General features: G+C 39.4%; 1 protein-coding gene across 1 annotated transcript in view; it reads right to left on the bottom strand.

Annotated features, from left to right (window-relative positions):
* frya (furry homolog a (Drosophila)) overlaps positions 1-12,268 on the bottom strand; it is a 43,294-nt gene extending 31,026 nt beyond the window's left edge. Inside the window, exons 1-2 of the mRNA XM_063906732.1 lie at positions 11,879-12,268; positions 3,491-3,690 (exon numbers count right to left, since the gene is read on the bottom strand). Of these exons, the coding sequence (XP_063762802.1) occupies positions 3,491-3,690; positions 11,879-12,071 (393 nt within the window). The 5' untranslated portion in view covers positions 12,072-12,268. The remainder of the gene's footprint in view (positions 1-3,490; positions 3,691-11,878) is intronic.
* Positions 12,269-20,908: the final 8,640 nt, after the last annotated feature.

Below are 20,908 nucleotides of genomic sequence, written 5' to 3'. Positions count from 1 at the left end.
GGGACATTCATGACAGCCCCCATTATTACAGTCTTCTATCATCTGAGATAAAGTCCTTCATGAAAGATTTGGGTTAAACACAGTCTTCTCCTGCTGTAACGACAGTCCTAAATTCTGTCTGATACGTATGCTGCCTTCTTAGTTTAGTAGAAAATGAGGTGTAACTCCCTCTACAGAGGGATATGTTGTAAAAACACAACCTATATTAAACAAGACGAGAACATTGTGACACCTGAATCAAACATTATTGTATCAATTTCCTAAGCATTTATGATTTGTTGTTATCTTATATTTCTAATTGGTTCATGAAGAAGATATTGAGTTAGTACCTTTAAGAGACTTTTAAGTGTTTGACATGAATTATTAATATTTACTGTAAGTCTTCTGTTTACAATCACTGAAAAACCCATGAACTATAATGTTCGTCTTGTTAAATTACAAAACAAAAAAGAACTACCTATTGGGTCCAAACTATTGCACTTGCCACACATAAAGGTCTGTGTCAGTGGGTTAGCAGTAAGATCAAATTTAATAAAAACTAAAACAAAAGTATAATGTGAATTGGTTTCAATTAAACACACAAGAGCTACATCAAGTGATAATCTAATCTATCCGGGATAAAGATGAACGTAGCATAGGTTCAAATGTATGTCATCTTTTTTAACTTTGGTTGCCTTATTATCAACAGCAATATCACTATGTTTACATCAACACTATGTAGACTTCCCACCTAAACTATCCTTGCACAAATTGAAGCATCTGCTTTGAATTCGTTTTCGCTTTTCTGCTCTGCCACATTCATCCCTCTAATGTCTCAATGGTCAGACAGCCACATCACAGCACATCACTTACTTGATGATTAATCCAAAACAGCTATTAGTCAGATCTGTCTTGACAAAAAACGCATCTGAGAAGCTCATCCGTGTTAGAATAACAGAAAAGTTTATGCTTCTTGCAGTGTCTACCTTTAAAGGACTTCACTGCCAATAGTGGCCGGCTGAAGCAGGAATACTGTGAATTACCTCACAGATATACAGCATAAGCTTTTACTATAACCTTTTCTGCAAGCAACTAGTACATTTTCTCTGTACTGATTCATTATTACTCACTACAGATCGTTGATGATGCCGGATTAAGAAGAACAAATTCACCTGGATGATGAGGATAAACAGGACAACTGTTTACCAATAACTACAAGGCGGAGCTAAAACAAATAAGACAGCCATTTCTCCACTGAGAGGAAAAACAGAGAGAGACATCCTACTGTCAGCTCTTTAGAGGGAGTTACACTGACATGAGGGGGTGTTCACTTTCTCTGTGGTAATTAACACTTCCCTGCAGACCGGGACTGGTGACTAACAGGTTCCTATAAATCACAGTCCCTAAAACTGGAGACAGCCATAGCAACCACAAGTAAACCTACAGTATATTCAACCTTGTACAATCTGTATAAATTACTACAGCATAGTATGCATTGTCTTTATATCATATTTATGTTTCTACATTTTATTTTTATTTCTGTACTCCTGTTGTAAGTTGGGACATAACACAGGTTGAACAATGATATGGTCTCTGGGGACATAAGGCTACAGCTATGGTTTTTCTTAGTTATATGGATCAGCTCGTCATTGTCTGTTGACTTTCAGCAGCACTCGTAAGATACTAAAGTGGTTCTGGGAGCAGGTGGTGAGTGGTGCAGTGGCTCTTCTCTGTCGGCCTGCCTGCCTGTCTACAAGCAGAATTATTTATGACAGCTGTTGTTGGTCCTAAACATTAGACTTCTAGCTCCAATAGACAAAAGGTTTCTAAGAATTTGTTATCAGAACTATCCTTTATCTAATTTTCTTGAAATGATCATTAGTGAGTATCTTTATTCATAAATTATGATAAGAGTTACTGAGACATGTGACTCATAATATAATTAAAAGGGATCTAATCAGACAGAAGTCAGTTTCACATTCAATTATAAGACTATTTGCTCATTAATATTCAAGCCTGAACCTATTTTATAATTCAAGTATTAAAGATTAGACATTGAGCTTAAATCCAAGCAATTACTCTATATAGTTCTGATTTGTAAATGTCTCTTAAAAAAAGCCAAACCTTCTCTGATTCTGTTACATGAGAAACTGCTTTTCTTTGTCATACTCAACATTGGGAGGATTTGATTATTTGTTTAAACAAAGCAAGACATTTGAAGATGTTACCTTAGGCTCAGCAAAAATATTATAGGCAATTTTCTTTTATTTCTGGATATTTCGATAAATTTAACAATTAATGAATTAATAAAAAAAATAATGTTTGTTAGTTCATGAAAACAATGTCTATTTAGAGCCCATAGAGTAACAATACAATGAAGTCCTATTGTACTGGGAAATATAGTTCATATATTAATTCCTGCATAAAAATCAGCAAGAAATCTGGCAGGAAGTTTGGGAAAACCATGCTGATCAATCGTTCTGCTATAATATATTCTTTCATAATATTCCTGCAATCCTCTCTACAATTTCTCTTCTTACTGACCTTATGTCAGTGAGTCTGACTTCTCCCGGATTATCACAGCCCTAAATGTCTCATGCTTTAACTCAGCTGTATCCTGTAAACACTAGAGCATGTATGCTTCCTATTTTGTGCTGATGGAGCTCCTGCCTACACAAACCACTGTGCATTCAGCTGACATCAATTAAATATGACAAGGTAGTCATGTTCTCCACACTGTGTGTGCGAGACTCATTTGCATGCCTATTGCTTTCACAGTAGTATATCACAGAGAAGTTTAAATTGTTAAGGGCTTCACTAGCATGAGTCAGCCTGCTTTCTGTCAAAAAAACAAATATCAGCGTATGACAGGGTGAACATAAAAAAGGATAAGCATAAAAAAATGATGATTGGTTTAAACATAAATCTGTTATTCTCTATTGCTTTGTGGACCCTTACAAAACACATTGTCCAGTTGTATGGTTACTTTTACTTATATTACTTTACAGGTACTTGTGGTTAAAGTTTTAATTGTATGAACTAGTTCCTTACAGTTAAGAAAGCTACAGTCTCTCAGGCTTCCTGTCTGACCTTGTTAAAGCAGTTCACAACCTGGGGGTCAGGACACCCACAAGGGGTCATGACATGACTAACAAGGCAGCAAACAAGAAAAAAACCAAATTCTCAAACAGAAAACTTGTTTTTTTTCTGTGAAATATCTTCTAATCTTTTCTGTTTTTAATACTGTCAAATGTATTGCCTTTTTAACAGCCAGAATCTGCAAGTCTGAAAGTCAAGCTTTCATTTGACTCCAAGCAACTTAAATCATGCAACCTTTGATGAGCAGTTGCAATATTTACAAGGAAAAAAGAGTTGGAGGTCTGTTAAAGAGTACCAATGTCATGACCTCACTCCCCTTAGACAAGACCAACAGCACATTATTTTATGTGTTGTATCTTTTGCAACACTACAGGACACACTGAGCAGAAACCTTCACTCTCTGAGGACTCACCAACGGCTCGGCCATGATGAAGCGAATCTTGCGCTCTGACATTGTGGTGAAGTTGGCAAACAGGCTCTTTAGGACGTACTCGCCCGGCTTGCTCTCCGGGTCAATGCTGATGGGCATCATGGCTGGGGGACCCTTCTCTCCCTGAGGACAGCTGACTGCAGGAATTGGGGGTTTACTGTATCCGTTCCCCACAGGAGAGGCTGCACAAAGGAAACAATTTTGTTAAGTCAAACATTGCCAAATGAAGCAAAAACGAGTGGGACAGACCACAGATCTGTTGACAAGGAGAGATCGCCAAATAGAGTATTACTGAGAAGCTTCCAAACATGGACATAAAGTTCCCAACATGTTGAACATTCCTGAGGGAGACTGTCCAAAGGGCACCGGCTTGCCCCGAGCCGGCTCCTTCTTTCCTACTGCTACAGTGAGCAGAGTGCATATGGAAATTAAAACACCATGGCCAGCAGCTGGTGTTTTGATTTCGTACCAAAGATGTCACTGCCCTTTGAGGGAAGCAAAAATCTTGTGCAAGTGACCATCCTTCATCTCAGCGTTATGTTGTGGTCCACGTTTAATTATGGATGGTTTGCTTAGGCCATAAAACCAACCAAACTTACACACAAGTTAAAATGTCCCTCAGCGTTATACTCTGCTGCTTCCAGACACAGAAGTGCTAAATATAGTGAAGAACTGCATACAAACATCTCATTATAACTCTGAGTTTTATTTAGCTTGAAACTCTACAACCCCTAAATGCACGTCCACCTCACCAGCAGCCGTAAATCTGATGCGTAAAATATTCAGAGAGGACAGAGGAGACTTACTACCTCACAGTGAGAGACACATTTCCTTCAACTACTGACTCCTGAGTGTGTTACCGTTTGAGTGTATGCATGTAATCAATACATAACTACGTAACTGGAAAGAAGTCATCTCACTAGTGACAAAATCCTGCCAGCACTTTGTCAGGAGCACATATTGAGCAAAATAGATCAAATTAAGAGTTTAAATTCCCATTAAAAGTGGGTTTGGTTAGAGCATAATAACGTAAATGCAAAGCCCTGATCATTTGGCTAAGTAGTTTTGCGAGTTATTATTGAGGCCTTACAATTATGTTTAAGCACAACACATGCAGACCTGATGAACCTTGAAATTGAATTATGTAGTCATGTTGTGACAAGACAAAACTTAAAGTCTGTATTTAGCAAATGAATCAGATAATGGTTATTTAATTTAAGGACTCTGCAGTCTGCGAAAGAGCAGTCCAAAGCAGTGACAACAATTTTGAACACGTTTACAATAATTTAAAGGAAGCTGAACACAAATATGCACAAAACAAGAGTCAATGAGATACACATCAATGTGTTATGCAGAACAAATACAGGAGTTGAACAAAGTTCCTATCAGCGTTGCTTAAGAGGCTGTACAGAGTATGCAGCTCTGACAAAGCTGCACAAGAGAACCTGAAGACACTGTTGAACCAGTAAACAAGTCTTCTTCTTCTGATCTTTTCAGGACACGAGGCGCTTGGATAATCTGTCAAGGAATGCCCAGCATGTGTGACGATGTCGTATGGCTTTCAGAACATGCTTCCCTCACATGTGGCAACTCAGCACCTACCCAGGCCCTTGATGAAGCTGATGACGCTGGCCTTACTCCAGCACACAGCCGTCCCGTCCATAGTGGGGAAGGAGGAGATGGTATCCAGGTTCGTACTGAATCAAGACAAATGCTTGCTAGTATAATCCACCAACGTCCATGTCTTGTGTATCAGCTGGTACTGTCCAGCTGGGCATAGTTTCCATGGCGCGCAGAGCCAACGGCGGGTGTGTTTTAAAATGTGGGAGTAGTGTTTGGTACGGGAGACCACGCAATCTCTCACTCCCTCACTCTCTCTCCTACTCTCTGTGGGTGAGCTGCTTCTGCTATGGCTTCCTCTAGCCTTGTGACCAGCCAGTGCCTTTCAAGAGTGAAGGTCAGGCAGGAATTTTTAGCTGAGGCACAGCTCAGTGATGAGGTCCAACATGCAATGGTGGCATAGTTGTGGGACTATATTTAACCCTGGGGTACGCACTACACTGACGGAGCAACCCTCCCCTCTCCTAACCCATCCTACACCACGAGGGTCAGACCCACCGCAGTGTAAACACCATTGTTGATTATGCACTGCTTCGGCACACTTGACTTTAGGCATGTACTAAAATATTTAAAGTCACTGTAGTCCTCACAGTAAATCAATAACATATGAGATTTACATGTAAATTCAAGCAACAGTTTTTAAGTCTGCATGCACACATTTGATGTAACGGATATTTTACAGAGCATAACCCGGAGGATAAAATTACATTTGAATTAAGTGAGATCTTAATACTCCCACGCCAATTGCTTAAAATAGTGTGAATATTATGGCCTGTCTGTTGCTTTGGGCACTGTACTATGACTCTCAGACGTGACATGTGACTCTGCAAACAAGGAGCTCGGGCACAGTGTGCATTACATCATTGCCATGCTGAAAACACCCTGAGCATGGTGGTGCGCCCTAGAGGACAATGCAAACAGGCTAACAAGTGTCTCTCTTACACACACACCCACACACACATAAGAAAAAAAGAATGCAGCTCACTATATGCATCCGCAGATACCGTGCCTCTGGGTAAACAACCACTTTAGCAGTCGTTTGTGAACAGAGTGGGTGGATATTTAGATACCACTGACCTCCTCTACTGGACCAGAAATTCCAGTGTCAACTCAGCCCTTTGGGAGTATTTTGTCCAGCTGCTGTGAGAAACATTGACTCTGCATTTATGTGGGAGAGGAATGGGCAAGACATGCTTTGACCAATGCAAAACATTACTCTTTAAATCATCTCTCCACCACTGTACAGTATGAACATTGCATACTTAAAGGCTGGGTATAAAGGGACTCTGTTCTTAGATGCTCCATCAAAGATGGCCATTAGTAAAAAAGTGTGCGTCATGTTAGGTAATGAGCCGGAAAATGTTGTAGAATGGTTTTAGGTCAAAGGAAACAGTTTTAAGTCAAAGGAACCAACCAGTCCCTGTTAACAACCAAACGTGACACACTAACTATATTTCAGAACAAGTCACTAGAGCACACAGTTAATCTATGACTCAAATTAGTTCCTGGAACACTGTCTGGAGTTTAAATATTTGTCCTGAAAGATTTATCAAAAAAGGAGTTAACAGCTGGTGCCAATGAAGCAAAAACATCCTTAAACTAAAACGTTATCACAAGTTTGAGTGTCCCAAAATAAACAAAACTAGGGAGAAGGGAGAGAGTGAGAGAGTGGTTACAGACCTCTGTGGAAAGCAGATTAAAATGTCAGACCAAATTATTGACCATCAGCCCTGTTTTAGCAGGCTGACATCATGCTGAAAACAGCCGCCTGCTGTGAGAGAGTGTTTCATTTACAAAAACGCCAGCATTTGTCTGTCTGTATCTGCAGCTACACGGAGAGACTTGTCTTTGAAACTCTTTTGCAATTTCATTCACCATTGATTAACTATTTTTAGATCTTCAAAAAAAACAGCATGAGCATCAAATTGCACACACAGTTGCAACAGACTAAAATGTGGGAACTAATTCAAAAATGTTGGTCAAATGTGACAGAAAAAATGGGCATGATAGCATGTCATAACACAGATAACGGGACCTGGAGAACAATATGATTGACTTCTCATGGAGGGGCACTGCTGTGCTTACTGGCTCACTGCAGCCCATCTCCTGCTCTGATTGGTTGATTGCGGACCGGCCTTCAGTCATTTTTAACACCAAACCCTACGCCGCTGCTGCACAATGCCAGTTCAGTGCTGCTGGTTGTCAATGTTTTATTAGAGCTGGACACACCAGAGAGCACTGTCTAAAGGACCTTGACTTTGTTTACGTCGTGGTCACAGTGCAAACAGACAGCAGGAAAACACACACCGTGTCTTTACGCACTGATCAGTTATGTATCAACATTTAAAAAGATACACATCCATTTTGTCATTTTCAATATCAGCAATATATATGTTTTAAGTTTGATTTTTATCAACTAGATTGTCCCAGTTGCCATCTTGTGATTCTTTATGTAACAGCTCATGTAGACGGGAGCAGAGGGATAAGATTAGGAGATCACATATTAAATGAAAAATGTTAAACACATAGCCGTGGGTTGCTGCTGGTGATACAATCATGAGTGCCTGTACATTTATCAGCAAAGTGATGCACTCTGACGATTATGCAACATCATAGGAAGATGGCTCAATGTTACAAGCACAACATGTTCCATGGTACTGTATCTCCTTTTATTCAGATTTGACAGATATGCAAGGGCCATCAGGCTGCAGTAGACCTGCTATCACATCTAACTTCAGATCTCAAGTATTGTTAGAAATGGCTATAGCTACTAAATTGTAATTAGGAATCTGAACTGCAGACTGTGTGTCATCAGCTCAGGTCTCAAATCCTTGTATGACTACCTATTTTTCCACCTTTCTGTTTGTTTCTTATTTCAAAGAGAATTTATCTTTATAGTCCGCCTACTATATCTTACATAAAACTGAATTATGCCATGATCACATGCAGAGATGAGTCCTATCTCAACCTCATGTGCCACAATGGGAGGCAGAGGAGCTGCAACTCTGGGCAGAATACGCAACAAGGCTGAACCTCTACTAATCCTATTACTGTGCCCTTGCACCTCATAAGAGCTATTTAGATTCTGTCTGATATTCACAGACTAATAATATAGTAATATATGGCCAGACTTTAAAGCAGCAGAGATGACTTGCTGAATCACCATTAGCAAAATGAGAAGAACAGTACACAGGTTGATCACAGGAGTGGTGACTGTAAAACACTGCTGTGCACCCGAGTATAATGAGCAAATTAACTATTGCTGGATACTTGGATTTATATCCCGTTGACATGAGATGACTGAAAACCTTGTGGAGTGTGGTGCTCAGTTGCTAAAAGTAAAATGCTTCTAACTTTGCAGCAACTGGAGAGCTAAACAATACAACACACAGTCAGCTCAATCTGCAACAAGCAACAGCACATCCAGGTCAGACCACAACAGGAAAAAGAGGCTATAAAGTCAGGTTCCCAGTAGAGCAGCAGCCTCAGACAGCCACTCAGCTCTGTCAGCTGAGGACAAAAAACACAACAACAAGAGACAAACTGCTACTCACTGCCGCTCCATGATTTCAGCAAGGACTTGATGCTGATTTCAAAAAAGCCTGAGTCCTGCTGGCTGGCCATGGCTGCAGCTTCCCGTTGAGTGTCCCCCCTCTACTTTTGGTTTCCCTGCAGTAGCAGTGGCAGCAGCAGCTGAGCTGGGACCAGCAGGTAGCGCCTGCTGTCACCTCTCTGTGACGCACTCAATGCTGTGCTGACGAGACCCTGAGCAAAACACACAAGCACTGCTTCACCCCTCCTCTTGTGTCCTGTCCTTGGCTATCAGCCCTCGCTCTCTCCTTCCTTTCACACTCTCTCGACATCTCTCTCTCTCTCTCTTTCTCTCCCTCTAAAGCTGTGGCAGGCAGTGGGCGGCAATGCAAGCTCCCTTTAAATAACTGCGCGGAGGCTGAGAGTGCAGGAAGCAATCCTCTTAGCGGAGTGCAGTTAATAATAACTACTGTTTGTCTGCGTGCAGGGCCTGATAACGATGACAAAGCTGGGTTTGTGCGTCTTTCAGTGTGACAGGAAGCATCTGACAGGCTGCAGCAATGACAGAGGATATGGACAACGTGGGAAGTAAGATATATACATGTAACAGGCGACATCTGTGAGGACAGTGAAAAGAAGAAGACACTAGTGATCAGCAAGCAGACAGGATTAACTGCACACAAGGGATCTGCATGGGATCAGGGGCTGACTGATGGCTTTTAACCCTTTTATGTCTTTTAACATGTTTTATTTTCCCATTATTTATCATGCTATTAAATTGAATCAATGAAAAGAGAAAAATGTTTCGTAACATTGTTTTGATGCTGTTAAATCAATCGAACTGTCTGACTATCAATCTAAATAAAAATACACTTCCTTGTTGCTTTTTCCTGGATGTATAATGATTAAAACCAACATTTTGCTCTGTAAAAATCAGATGCATGTCATCAACATATGGACTATAAAACATCCACCAATCCCTCTTACTCCACTGCCCCTCAGAGCTCTTAGTATAATCCTATCAGTCTGTCTGTCCAACCAGCAACAGCCACTTGCCCTTCATTACATAACACACTCTGCCATGAAGAAGCCATCACTGGCTGCACTGTTTAGTAAACACACATTTCAGGGGCTCAGCTGTCCTGACTATACCCTGGCAGTACTGCTGGCTGCTCCTTACAATGCCTCTGTGTATATAATCCCAACATCCTGCCCACAGCGGTGAATTTGTTTTTTAAAATGTGGCATTGCTAAATAAACCAGCATGTACAAAAGTGCCGTTGTGACTTGTGCCATCATTTATGACGGTTGTTTTTGCAACTTGTTAAGCTTGCTCACAGTGACACACTCACTCATTTTGTCACACCATAAATGATTAACACTCTTTTCAAACATGACTGGTGACAATGTGTGTACACTTTGCAGAGCATTTCTGATGGTTATGCAAATCAAGTATATAGAAAATCTGAAGGGGAAGGCTACAAGTTTGTTTCATATAACACCAGAAGTTGAATTATATATTGCATTTTTGGTTGATACTGTAACAGCTAAAGAGAGAAGCTCCCAAAGTTTACGTAAAGTAGTATGTGACAATTCACAGGGATATGATAAGCTGTGGTTGGTATGATAAACCTTTCACGCAATCAGTGTCTTTTATTTCTTCTTCATCCCTCTATGGTGTCTTTTTTAGCATACCTATGCCTTTATCATATCTACTGACAGAACATTATTAATTAAATTCAGATGCTGCCAGTATCTTTGCTCCAAAAGCAAATATACAACCACTTAACACTGAGTCGATATAAGCATTTGAACTAGATACGGTCTCATTATAAGAGCGCAGACTCTCTGTAAATTACTATTATTGTAATAATGTTCTGATAAAGCTGAGGATAATGCTAAGCCACTATGTTCTCAGATATGATTTGGGCATGTTTAGAAATCTTAGATCTGGATAAAAACTGAACATAAACACTGAAAGGGCATATGATAGCCTTATCAGAGCAAATTTGACCAATTATGGACAATTGCTTGGCCCATTATGGTCACAGCAAACAGAGGTCAGCTCAAATGGATTCCTTAAACACTGAGGAAACAGTTCACTTCCCTGACCTATCCATCAGTTATAATTTGGTCAGCCTGACTTGTCCAGTGAGAGGCCCTCTGTCAGGGAAAATGGTTATGCAATTCCCGACTTTAATAATCTTTGACTTTTTTCAACAAGGCTGCTAAACAGGAAAAAGTTAAAGCAGTAATTTTGTTTATGTAGCTGTATCGGAGAAAGATTTGAGGTGACTGTACTAGAGAGCCATTCATCAGGCAGATATATCTAAACTGTCAAAGCAGATCTAAAGAGTAACAGATATACCAGAGAGGAAAAGTCAATGTTTGTATCACCTCACATTATAACAGATAAGAGTGATAACATGAAAATATCAGACTACCTTTATCTGGATAACTCGTACTTGTCGGCACAACTGCACCCAAATATTTAGACATAAAGCAGGGACTGTTTGCTGGCACACTGGATAGGATCTGTGTCACCTCTCAGACAGGAATCTTACTTTGATAATAACCTAGCTACGCAGGTCTATTCATTGGCAGCTTCACCAGTGGCAGATTTGAAGCAACACTTGCAACAGGTGAATAAATAAGACAAGCATTGCTGATTCCTGAACATTTTTCCTTAAATAGGCTTTAGGTGGACGATGGCTCGGACACATTAAGCACTTATTAAAACCATTATCAGGCTCTGATGAAGGTAAGGAATGTGAGCTATGTCTGTCCAGCTCAGCCATCTTTTTGGTTATCAGGCTTAAACACTTGACCCCCTGTTCTACTCTCACTCTCTGCCCCTGGCCACTCTAGTTTCTTTTTCTCTTTCTTGGTCACATATTCTTTAATGTCCCTATTTACTTTAAAGCCAAACTTCTACAGACATTTTAGAAAGTAAGGTAAGCAAATTTGGCACAATGAGCTCAACTACATAAAATCCAAAATAGTATGATACATTTGTCTCCATTATTAACAAGCCATCAGATATCAGAGTATGATAAATACAATGAGGAGGTGAGAAATTTCACAAAGTGATGGTATTAGTAGCTGACATTCCTGCATTGCCTCTGCGCAGCAATTTTCAATCATACACATATCTGCCAGGTTAAAAACAGAGTTCTTGCGGTGATTACCAGCGCTTCATAGAGTCAAAGCGGTACCTACTTTCAAGAATGGTGGGCCTCTTCTTGTGGCGCATCTTTTTGAACTTCCCTCTGAAGTCCCTAGGTGGGAATGGATCCAGAGGTAAGTTGGCAATGCGCCCCAGGACAACCTCATCGCGTCCCTCAGAGCAATCCGTCTCACTCTCTTCTAAAGACATGTTGGATGGCAGGGAGCCCTCAGATACTTCTATCATTCTTCCAAAGAAGTCATTTGAAGCTGTGCCAGGTTTCTCCCTCTTTCCTTTAGTGTAGTGTCTATTATTTCTCTTCCTTTTCCTTCCTCACAAACTTGCTTTGGTCGGGCAGCAGATATCTGCATCTACAGCTGTCAGCCTCGGTCTGCTGATGTGTTTTAACCCCTGCACTTGTCAGAGCAGTTCAGCAAGTCACAGTAACATTCATGAATTGGGCAGGTATAGGATTACTTAGACAGCCCCACCTCTTTTTAGCAAAAAAGCAAGAGGCAGAGAAGAGAGGGGCAAAGTCATTACTGAAGAGGGAGGGAGAGGGGAAAAGAGGCCACTTTGACAGCTACAACATCCCCGCCTACTGTAAGCCCACGAGGCATTCCTGAATAAATATCCTGTATTTGTCTTGGAGTCCACACATCAAAGTCTAAACACTCAAGGCTTAATCTGGCAGCGTAGGAGGCGCAAACTAATTTCTTAAATTTCGTTTACTCTATTTTAAAGCTGCACAATAACTCTGCTTCACTTTCAGAGAGGTTTGAAATAAATCCTCAACATGCACGGGCGAAAATCCTCATTGGTTCCATCAGTTCAGTTTAAAACATCTGCGCATTCCCAAGTCTTTCTTCAATATCCAGTCCTGCTGAGGTTGTCTCCCACTACTCTATATCCTGCTGTTTATGGCTGCTGTCATTGAGGAAAGGTGTGAAGTAACACGTAAATCCAGAGAAACTTTTACACAGTCTGAAGCTTAGGCTCTATTCAGTCTTTTCAACCACTGACGTGAACATTAACTGGACACACCTACAACATGAACCAGTTTTTCCAAGTGTGACCTACATCAGCAATACAAACACCCTGTGTTATTGGGTGAGGTGAAGGCGTTTTCTGTTTTAGGAAGAAACCACCGTTAGAACATGGAACAACCAGCCAATACAATCTGTTTTCACGTCACTGCTGTGTTTGTTACGAAAAATTGTGTTGCAGAACAACACAGAGCCATGTGGCCACCATTAAAATGTCAAACATTACAACTGAATATGATTAACTTCAGGGCTGACTGAACTTACAGAGTTTAAGTATGTCAAAGAGAACAGCAGCACAACAGGGAGCCCCTGGCAACAAGTTTCCCTCCGAGTCTAATGAGTCCAGCAGTTCACTTTTCATCCACCTGTCAAAGAAAAGGTAGCCTAAAGAAAACATTTACAAAGGAATGCTTCTGCAGCAGCACACTACAGAGAACTGTGAAAAAAAACAAAGAGCATTCATCGTGTTTCTACTACTCCTGCAGAGTAAAGGAGACTGAATTACAATTCGTTTTGAGAAGGGTCTTAACCTACTTAAAAAACGTCCTTCAGGATAAGAATCTTCATGTTGTTATAGTAAATAAACAAGCGAAGAAAAAAGGTGTCTTCTAAAGACATGCTTTGTGTTTTGGGTTGCAAGACAGGATCCCAAGTCAGTATACCAACAGTAGGAATCCTAATCATACACATCTTCATAGCCATCAAAACACAAACATATCACACAAGTCATGTCTTCCTGCCCTATGTCCATTCCAGTTAGAAATGTTTCATATTTGAAGGTTTTTCAATTTGTGTGTTGATTTACATTCTTAGGACTTACTTTAATCAGAAATGATTAATTGCTCACTCAGGGCTCAATAGGCAACTGCACCTTGTCCCACTTACTGTATATTCGTCTTCAGATTCAATATATTTTTATTTTATATATATAATATATAATCTTAATTAATGAGAAAAAATCTGAACAAAAATGTGAGTGACTGGGACACATGCTATTGTGACGCCATGTAAAGAAGTATTACTGTAAATGTCACAAGCTAGCAAAGAATGTTGCAGTAATAGTGCACCCTCTAGTGCTCAACCAAAATACATGTATCTTAAAAACCTTCACATCTGCTACAGTCAGCCCCGAGGTTTAAACATGTACTGTAGACAACATAAATGTGCACAGTTATTTGCGGAGTCAATTTATAACCTAAATCCGGATAGATAGAGGATCACCATTCAGTAGTAAATGCACAATTATTTATTTTTATTTTTGGGTGTATCAACTACAACTATAAACTTTAAGAAAACAGAAAAGCTTTTGTGTCAAATATTGTAACTAAATGTGAAGTGTTTCAACTATATAAACATGATTTTACAGATAGAGATGTGACAGTGGTTATAGAAACTAACTAGTGTATTTCAAGCTACAAAATATGTTAAAAAAGATAGCAACAAAAAAACCTCTAGGCCTTAGCCACTGAATACATCTACCACAAGACAAAAAACTACCCGATCAGATCCGTGATCAATAATGCAGAATTTTTTTTTTCAATTAAGACTTTTCTCTAAGTCTCAAAACAAAATGAATCAATGAAGTTGACCTAAGTTAAAAAAAAAAAAAAAAGGTCTACTGGGTCTATGTTTGTCTCAGTGCATGTATGAGAATGTGGAGCAGAGCAGAACAGCCTGGACTGAGAAACAAGGTTGGAGTCAGAACGGTCGCTGAAATACTCTCCGGCTGAGACACAGGGCTGTTACCATGGTGAGACACATTTAGATTGGCACAGGTAGAGAGCACGCCAAGATGAATAATTGATAGATATCAGGCGCTAATGTTAGCACAAACCAGCTGAAGGTTAAATCCAGCTATGCTCATGGACTGTAGAATATAGCACACCCATGCAACAAGTGGTCAAACAGGCAGCAGTACACTGTGGGAACTGAAGCTAGCTACAGATGACTGTTACGTAACACAACTTCAAGTGATACAAATATCCTTTTGTATGAATGTGCCACTGGTGTGCTTTTTACTTATCTGTTTTCTCTAGACACTCAGAGAACAAGCAGCATTAAGCTGCTGTACAGTGATGCGGTTTAAACATTTACAAATCTCTTGAATGCTAAGTGGAAGGACTTTGCATAATGAGAAAATAATACCACATGGGATCAAGGCTGTGAAGCTTCTTCACGTTTTTCAGGTCATGCGCGCCACATCTCTGGTTTTTGGGCAATATGATCCATCTATCTCCACGTTTGACACACTATAACATCACATAACAGGTGGAAACAAATGGGCACCTGTTCTCTGCACAGGGTTAGATCAACACACATAAGGACTATTCAAGGGCTGCAAACAAGCCCACCATCTGCACCTGTTCCCTGCTTGGCTGGCCTATTATCAACCTGCGGAGGGAGGGGCTTCATGCTGAACATTGTGGCCTCTGAAAACAAGAGACCAGGTGAGGTGAACACAATGCGTATCCACTTACAGGGAGGTGATTATGTCGTTATGGGTTTGTGCATCAACAGAATTGCGTAGCTTTTGATGGGAATGCATCATTTATGTATTTCTCCTGATGGATGTATGAATATTTGGCCAATGTCAGCATGGTACTAACTGTGAAGTACATTTTTCATTATCGACTCAGGCTTTTATAGCCCAGGGCAGGGGTTTATCTGAGGAACTCACAAGGGATAATAAATATCAAAAAGGAAAGACTTGTTACGTTGTATCCTTCATTATATCCACTGCCTACAGGCATGCACATACTCTCTTGTGAAGGGGAGCTTCTCTCTCCTAAAGAGGCCTCGATAATGTTATTACCAGCCTCTCTTGAAGGTGGTTCAAATAAAAAAAACTTAAAATGTTTATTCTATACTTTTAATGGTGTGAGGAGCAGGCCTTTTTTTATCCAGCTTAAAGAAAATAATATTTGCATTGACTTGCATTGGAATTAGAGAATTATAAATCAGTATTAGGGATATAAAATGTTTGATGCAAAGTTTGACAAAGTTTTCATGCGAGAGACTTTTTAGGTTGACATTAAAATGCAAAACAATAGTGTTTACTTATGTCAAGTCAGATTTAATGAAAATTATTTACAGTGCTCTTATGCACAAACATATTTGTATATATGTTTGTGTGCCATTAACACTACCACACAAAATATTAGTAAAAGTCCTCCTTTTTTCACCTGCAGGAATTTGAGGATCCTTTTGTGTAAATAAAACTGGCACACATCTTTGTGACATTGGGTCTCTAAAGGTATCAAAATGTTCGTCAAACTTCAGACAAACTTCCGATTTATATAATACAAGCAAGGTGTTTTTATAAATGCTATTCTAAAATGCAAATTAATGCAAATTTCCATCTAATAGATAGAATACATTACAGAAACTGTTTCGAATAAGGTTGAAATTATGTTTGCCAAACTCACTAACCACAGAGATTAAAAAACAAGCACCATCCAAAGATCCATCAAGTGTCAGCAGGGGGGAAGTCTATATGTTCATGTATGAGGCTGGATGATTCAAGTAGTCAATGACTTGGGATAAGGCATCTTAATAATTTTACAGTTTTCATTCACACACATTCACAGGATCATTTAGGAAGTTGCTGAAAGGAGAAAAGTTCATTTTACAGCCATTAGCTTAAGTCAATAAAGGGACCCACTTGATGATTATGCAACAGTTAAGATGAAAAAATAGACCAACATATTTCATTTCATTGTTTTTTCTTCTTTCAAACGCAACACAATGCCCTCAACGGTCTAAAACTTTACGGACATTTACCTGAGAGAGAAATGTGTTATTAAATAAAGCATTCCGTAAGTAAAACCCAAACTTTACTAGCCTTAGTGAAACTCTGAATTTCAGAATGTCACGCAGATGTACAATGGAACAAAATGCTTCAAGATTGGTTTTCTTTTTTTCAATTGTCAAAACTCAATGATATTTTGTGATATTTCTGTGACAACTAAACTCATTTAAAGACTTATCATTCAATTGTATTTTCAACACCTCAAAATACGATTTAACAAGAGTACAACTCGAACCTAGAGCACTATGCGACCGCACTATAACTCATGAAAGGCCTGAGAGTGGCTTGAAAACAACACAATACGGGTACAGCGCCATAAGATGAAGTGCATACACTTCAACAGACGTGCCAACATTTGAAAATATGATAAATACCTTCGGCTACAGCAGGTGCTTTGCTTTGCTTACTCCATCTCCACTCGAGAAGTGAGTCAAAGTTTGAGCCTTAGTGTCCCTCCAGGCGATCCACTTGTTCAGATGCACTTCTCCGCCTCGGTGTCCTCCATCAGCGCTAAGAGACAGACTCCGCCCCCAGCAGGCCCCCTGCTCATGTCCTCCTGAATAATGAAAAGCATGCAAAGCATTGGCTTTCCTCTGCATGCTGATCTGGCTCGGGGCCATGTCAGCGCCCGTTGGTGAGTCCGACTACACACTATCATCATAGAGGCTACAATACACTGAGTTAAAAATATCATGCACAGTTTAAGCATGGCGCTCAACAGGAAATGTAGTTATATGGAACAATGATTTATTCAATGTATTTTTAATTAGTTGTGTTGGCCTATTTATTATTAGTAGCCTATAGTCATAGGCCTATTATATTGAAATAATAAATAAAAAAAACTTGCAAATGTATTTCACTTCACTTTTACAACTTTTCTTAGCTTTTTATCTTTGTGAAAACAGCTAATTAAGGTTGGTTTGCAATACTTTTCCTTCTAATGGGCTTCTACACAATAGATAACTCAGCAGGAGAAGAATCCCCATAAAAACATCACATCAATACAACAGAATTAATGTTACAATAAAGGTACCTTAAATTAATAATATAATATAAACAGTATATATATTAAATTAATTATATATAATATAAATAATTAATAATATAATATATACAGTATATATATATATATATATTTATATATATATATATATATATATATATATATATATATATAAACTGATACCTCCTCCATAACTGTCTGTCTCAAAAGTTTGACCATATATTGAGTCATTTGTGTATAAACTGCTGCACACATCAAATATTTACACAGAATTTTTGTATAATGAGTTTACAGACTTAACGAGCTTCCTGGCTTGTCAGCCATTTCTACACCTACACAAGTTTAATGGTTGCACAACAAATCAATAATAAAATAATATGCAGGAGGAATATAAACTGTATGAATGATAATGATAGCACATTGCCTTGCCTAAAACAAACCAATATGGAAGAGTACCTATAAGCTGCAAATGGCATGTAAACCAAAATATAGTATAATCTGTATTATATTGATGTGTACAGTGAGTGATAGACCTCTTTTAACTTCAGGGAAATTATTGAAAGAGGACCAGCAGATGGCGTCAAAGAACGTAATAAGAGAGAAAATATGTTCAAAGAGAAAAAAGTGAAAGCAGCACCACTGACCTGTATGCTTTGAAAACAATAATGATGAGAATTATGAATATAGAATAATAACATATAGAATAATGTGAGAATTAGTGTTGGAGAGTGTACATAATACAACTTTAAACACCTAAACTTGAGAAAATACCATCTACAAATATCTCTCAGTGCTCTAATACATGTGTGAGAAATAGATAAAAATAAGGTCTTGTTTTTTGAAGAATGGCTGTGATATGTGAACTCAGAGCCTAATAGAGACACAGCTGTTGTTGTTAAGAGCAGATCCCCTGACAAGGCTGGTATGCAGTTCAATGGCTGGCCATCAACCTCTTACTGTTTTAGCACTCAGGGAGAGCAAGCTACTGATTCAAGATGATAGGATGCCCAAGAGCTCCGTCCAGACCAGAACAACAAAATTGCTTTGTCAACTGTATGCGCACACAGGGCTTGTCACGCTGACAGCAGAGCTGCGAGTCACAGAGCACCAGGTGCACTACAAGCCAAAACATTTTTTAAAGTTTTTTTTTTTTTAATAACAGAGAAGAAAAAAACGTGCATAGAAAACACATTGTTGTTCTGATTGAACCAGCATGTATTCAATTTTAATAAGAAACTGCACAGTTGCAATTTGCAATTAGCTTAGGAACATGTTTTCCCGTGTCTTTTGTCTTCTAAAGGGAGCCAGGTGTTCTTGGCTGCAACAAATTGCCTGTGGTGATATTTATGTTAGGGTAGCCATCAAGAAATAACACATGCATGCAACAACACAATAGAAAGACAGAATTCAAAGCAGTTGCAAAGCACCACAGCTCTGACCTGATCCGAGTGCTCTTCATGTTTTTTCGAGGAATAGAGAAAAATCCGGATAAAACAGGATGTGGAGGATTGTCACAGCACAGCACTTGATGTACACGTAGGTATAGTGTTCAGCACACGAAAGTCTGCAAACCAATTAAAAAGAGATTCTTTAAACCAGCTGTGGGAGCCATGACCCACACAGACATGCATAAAATCACATTAGCTACATCTTCAGAGTAAGCTTCATTTTACTTTCCAATTGGGGGTTGCTTAAGTTCAATCACTTTTTGACATTTTCAGGGTTATTTTGATACTCCTGCAGCTATTCCATGTGATATTTCTTGCTACAATGTGAATGTTTTCAGGTGGGAACCACCTAGCTCACAGCTGAAAGCTTAAAGCATGATGACCCTTGATTCATGTATTCGCTCGTTTAATGGAGAATATGGGTCCTCCTTTGAAATCGTTGATTTACAGCTCAAGAGTTCAGTCCCCCTCTGAGAGGTGGCTGCAGAGGGAGAAGGCACTGAAGTGCTGGGTCAGTAGGGGGGATCAAAGCTCTCATGTCTCGCAGTGATGCTTTGACTGCCTGGACTGTGCTGTGATGCAGGAACCCACCAAAAGTATTGATGAAGCCACATATCTGCAGTACTTTTTCAGCGAGCTCTGTAAAATGATTGGACACACTGTGATGTTTTGGGGCCACAGTGCTGCAATGGATGATGTGTGTGTCTATTCAGAAGATGGTGTAGTTTTTATTGCTTGAATCCCCATCAAAAATACCAAAGATTGAGTATCAATATGATAAACATAGTTCAGAGTTGACTGAAGTATTTGTAATTCGTATCAAAGAGAAACTTTCAGCACTGGAATCTGGGAGAGAAACAAGTTATTCACTGCAGATGGTGAAACTTAGAAATGGTTGGGAGTAGATACAGTATGTAAGACTAAGCAAAAACTTCAAGGCTACTTGTAAAGCTGGAGATGTATGTCTGGTATTAACTCTAACAAACAGCTGGTCGATGAAGCTATCTGTTTTCAGACAAATGCAAAGTAAACAATTTACATACTTGACCTGGGAATGAGTAAAGACAAAACCATATACTTTTGACCTTTTTATAGCGGGTTAATACTCAAGAAAACCTCTGTATCACCATTTTTTGGATCATCTCCAAAACCTCCCTTGCAAGCTGACATCTCCAAATGGCAAGAGTCACTGTTTTACCCAGCATTTATGTATCATCCATAAAATGCACAATGCATGCCCATATGTTCTCTTACTAAGGCTCTGATTGCTTTATGCCAAACATACCAAAGGGAAGAGATAGGCAAAATACAGTGGGGAGAACAAGTATTTGATACACTGCCGATTTTGCAGGTTTTCCCACTTACAAAGCATGTTGAAGTCTGTAATTTCTACATAGGTACTCTTCAACTGTGAGTGACGGAATCTAAAACAAAAATCCAGCAAATCACATTGTATGATTTTGAAATAATTAATTTGCATTTTATTGCATGACATAATAATTTGATACATCAGAAAAAACAGAACTTAATATTTGGTACAGAAACCTTTGGTTGCAATTACAGAGAGCAGACGTTTCCTGTAGTTCTTGACCAGGTTTGCACATACTGCAGCAGGGATTTTGGCCCACTCTTCCATACAGGTCTTCTCCAGATCCTTCAGGTTTTGGGGCTGTCGCTGGTCAATACGGACTTTCAGTTCCCTCCAAAGATTTTCTGTTGGGTTCAGATCTGGAGACTCCAGGACCTTGAGATGCTTCTTATGGAGCCACTCCTTAGTT

The sequence above is a fragment of the Eleginops maclovinus genome, chromosome 18 (assembly GCF_036324505.1).
Source record: "Eleginops maclovinus isolate JMC-PN-2008 ecotype Puerto Natales chromosome 18, JC_Emac_rtc_rv5, whole genome shotgun sequence".
Classification (NCBI taxonomy): Eukaryota; Metazoa; Chordata; class Actinopteri; order Perciformes; family Eleginopidae; genus Eleginops; species Eleginops maclovinus.
The sequence above is the reverse complement of the archived record's forward strand: the minus strand, read 5'-3'. Positions and strand labels throughout refer to the sequence as shown.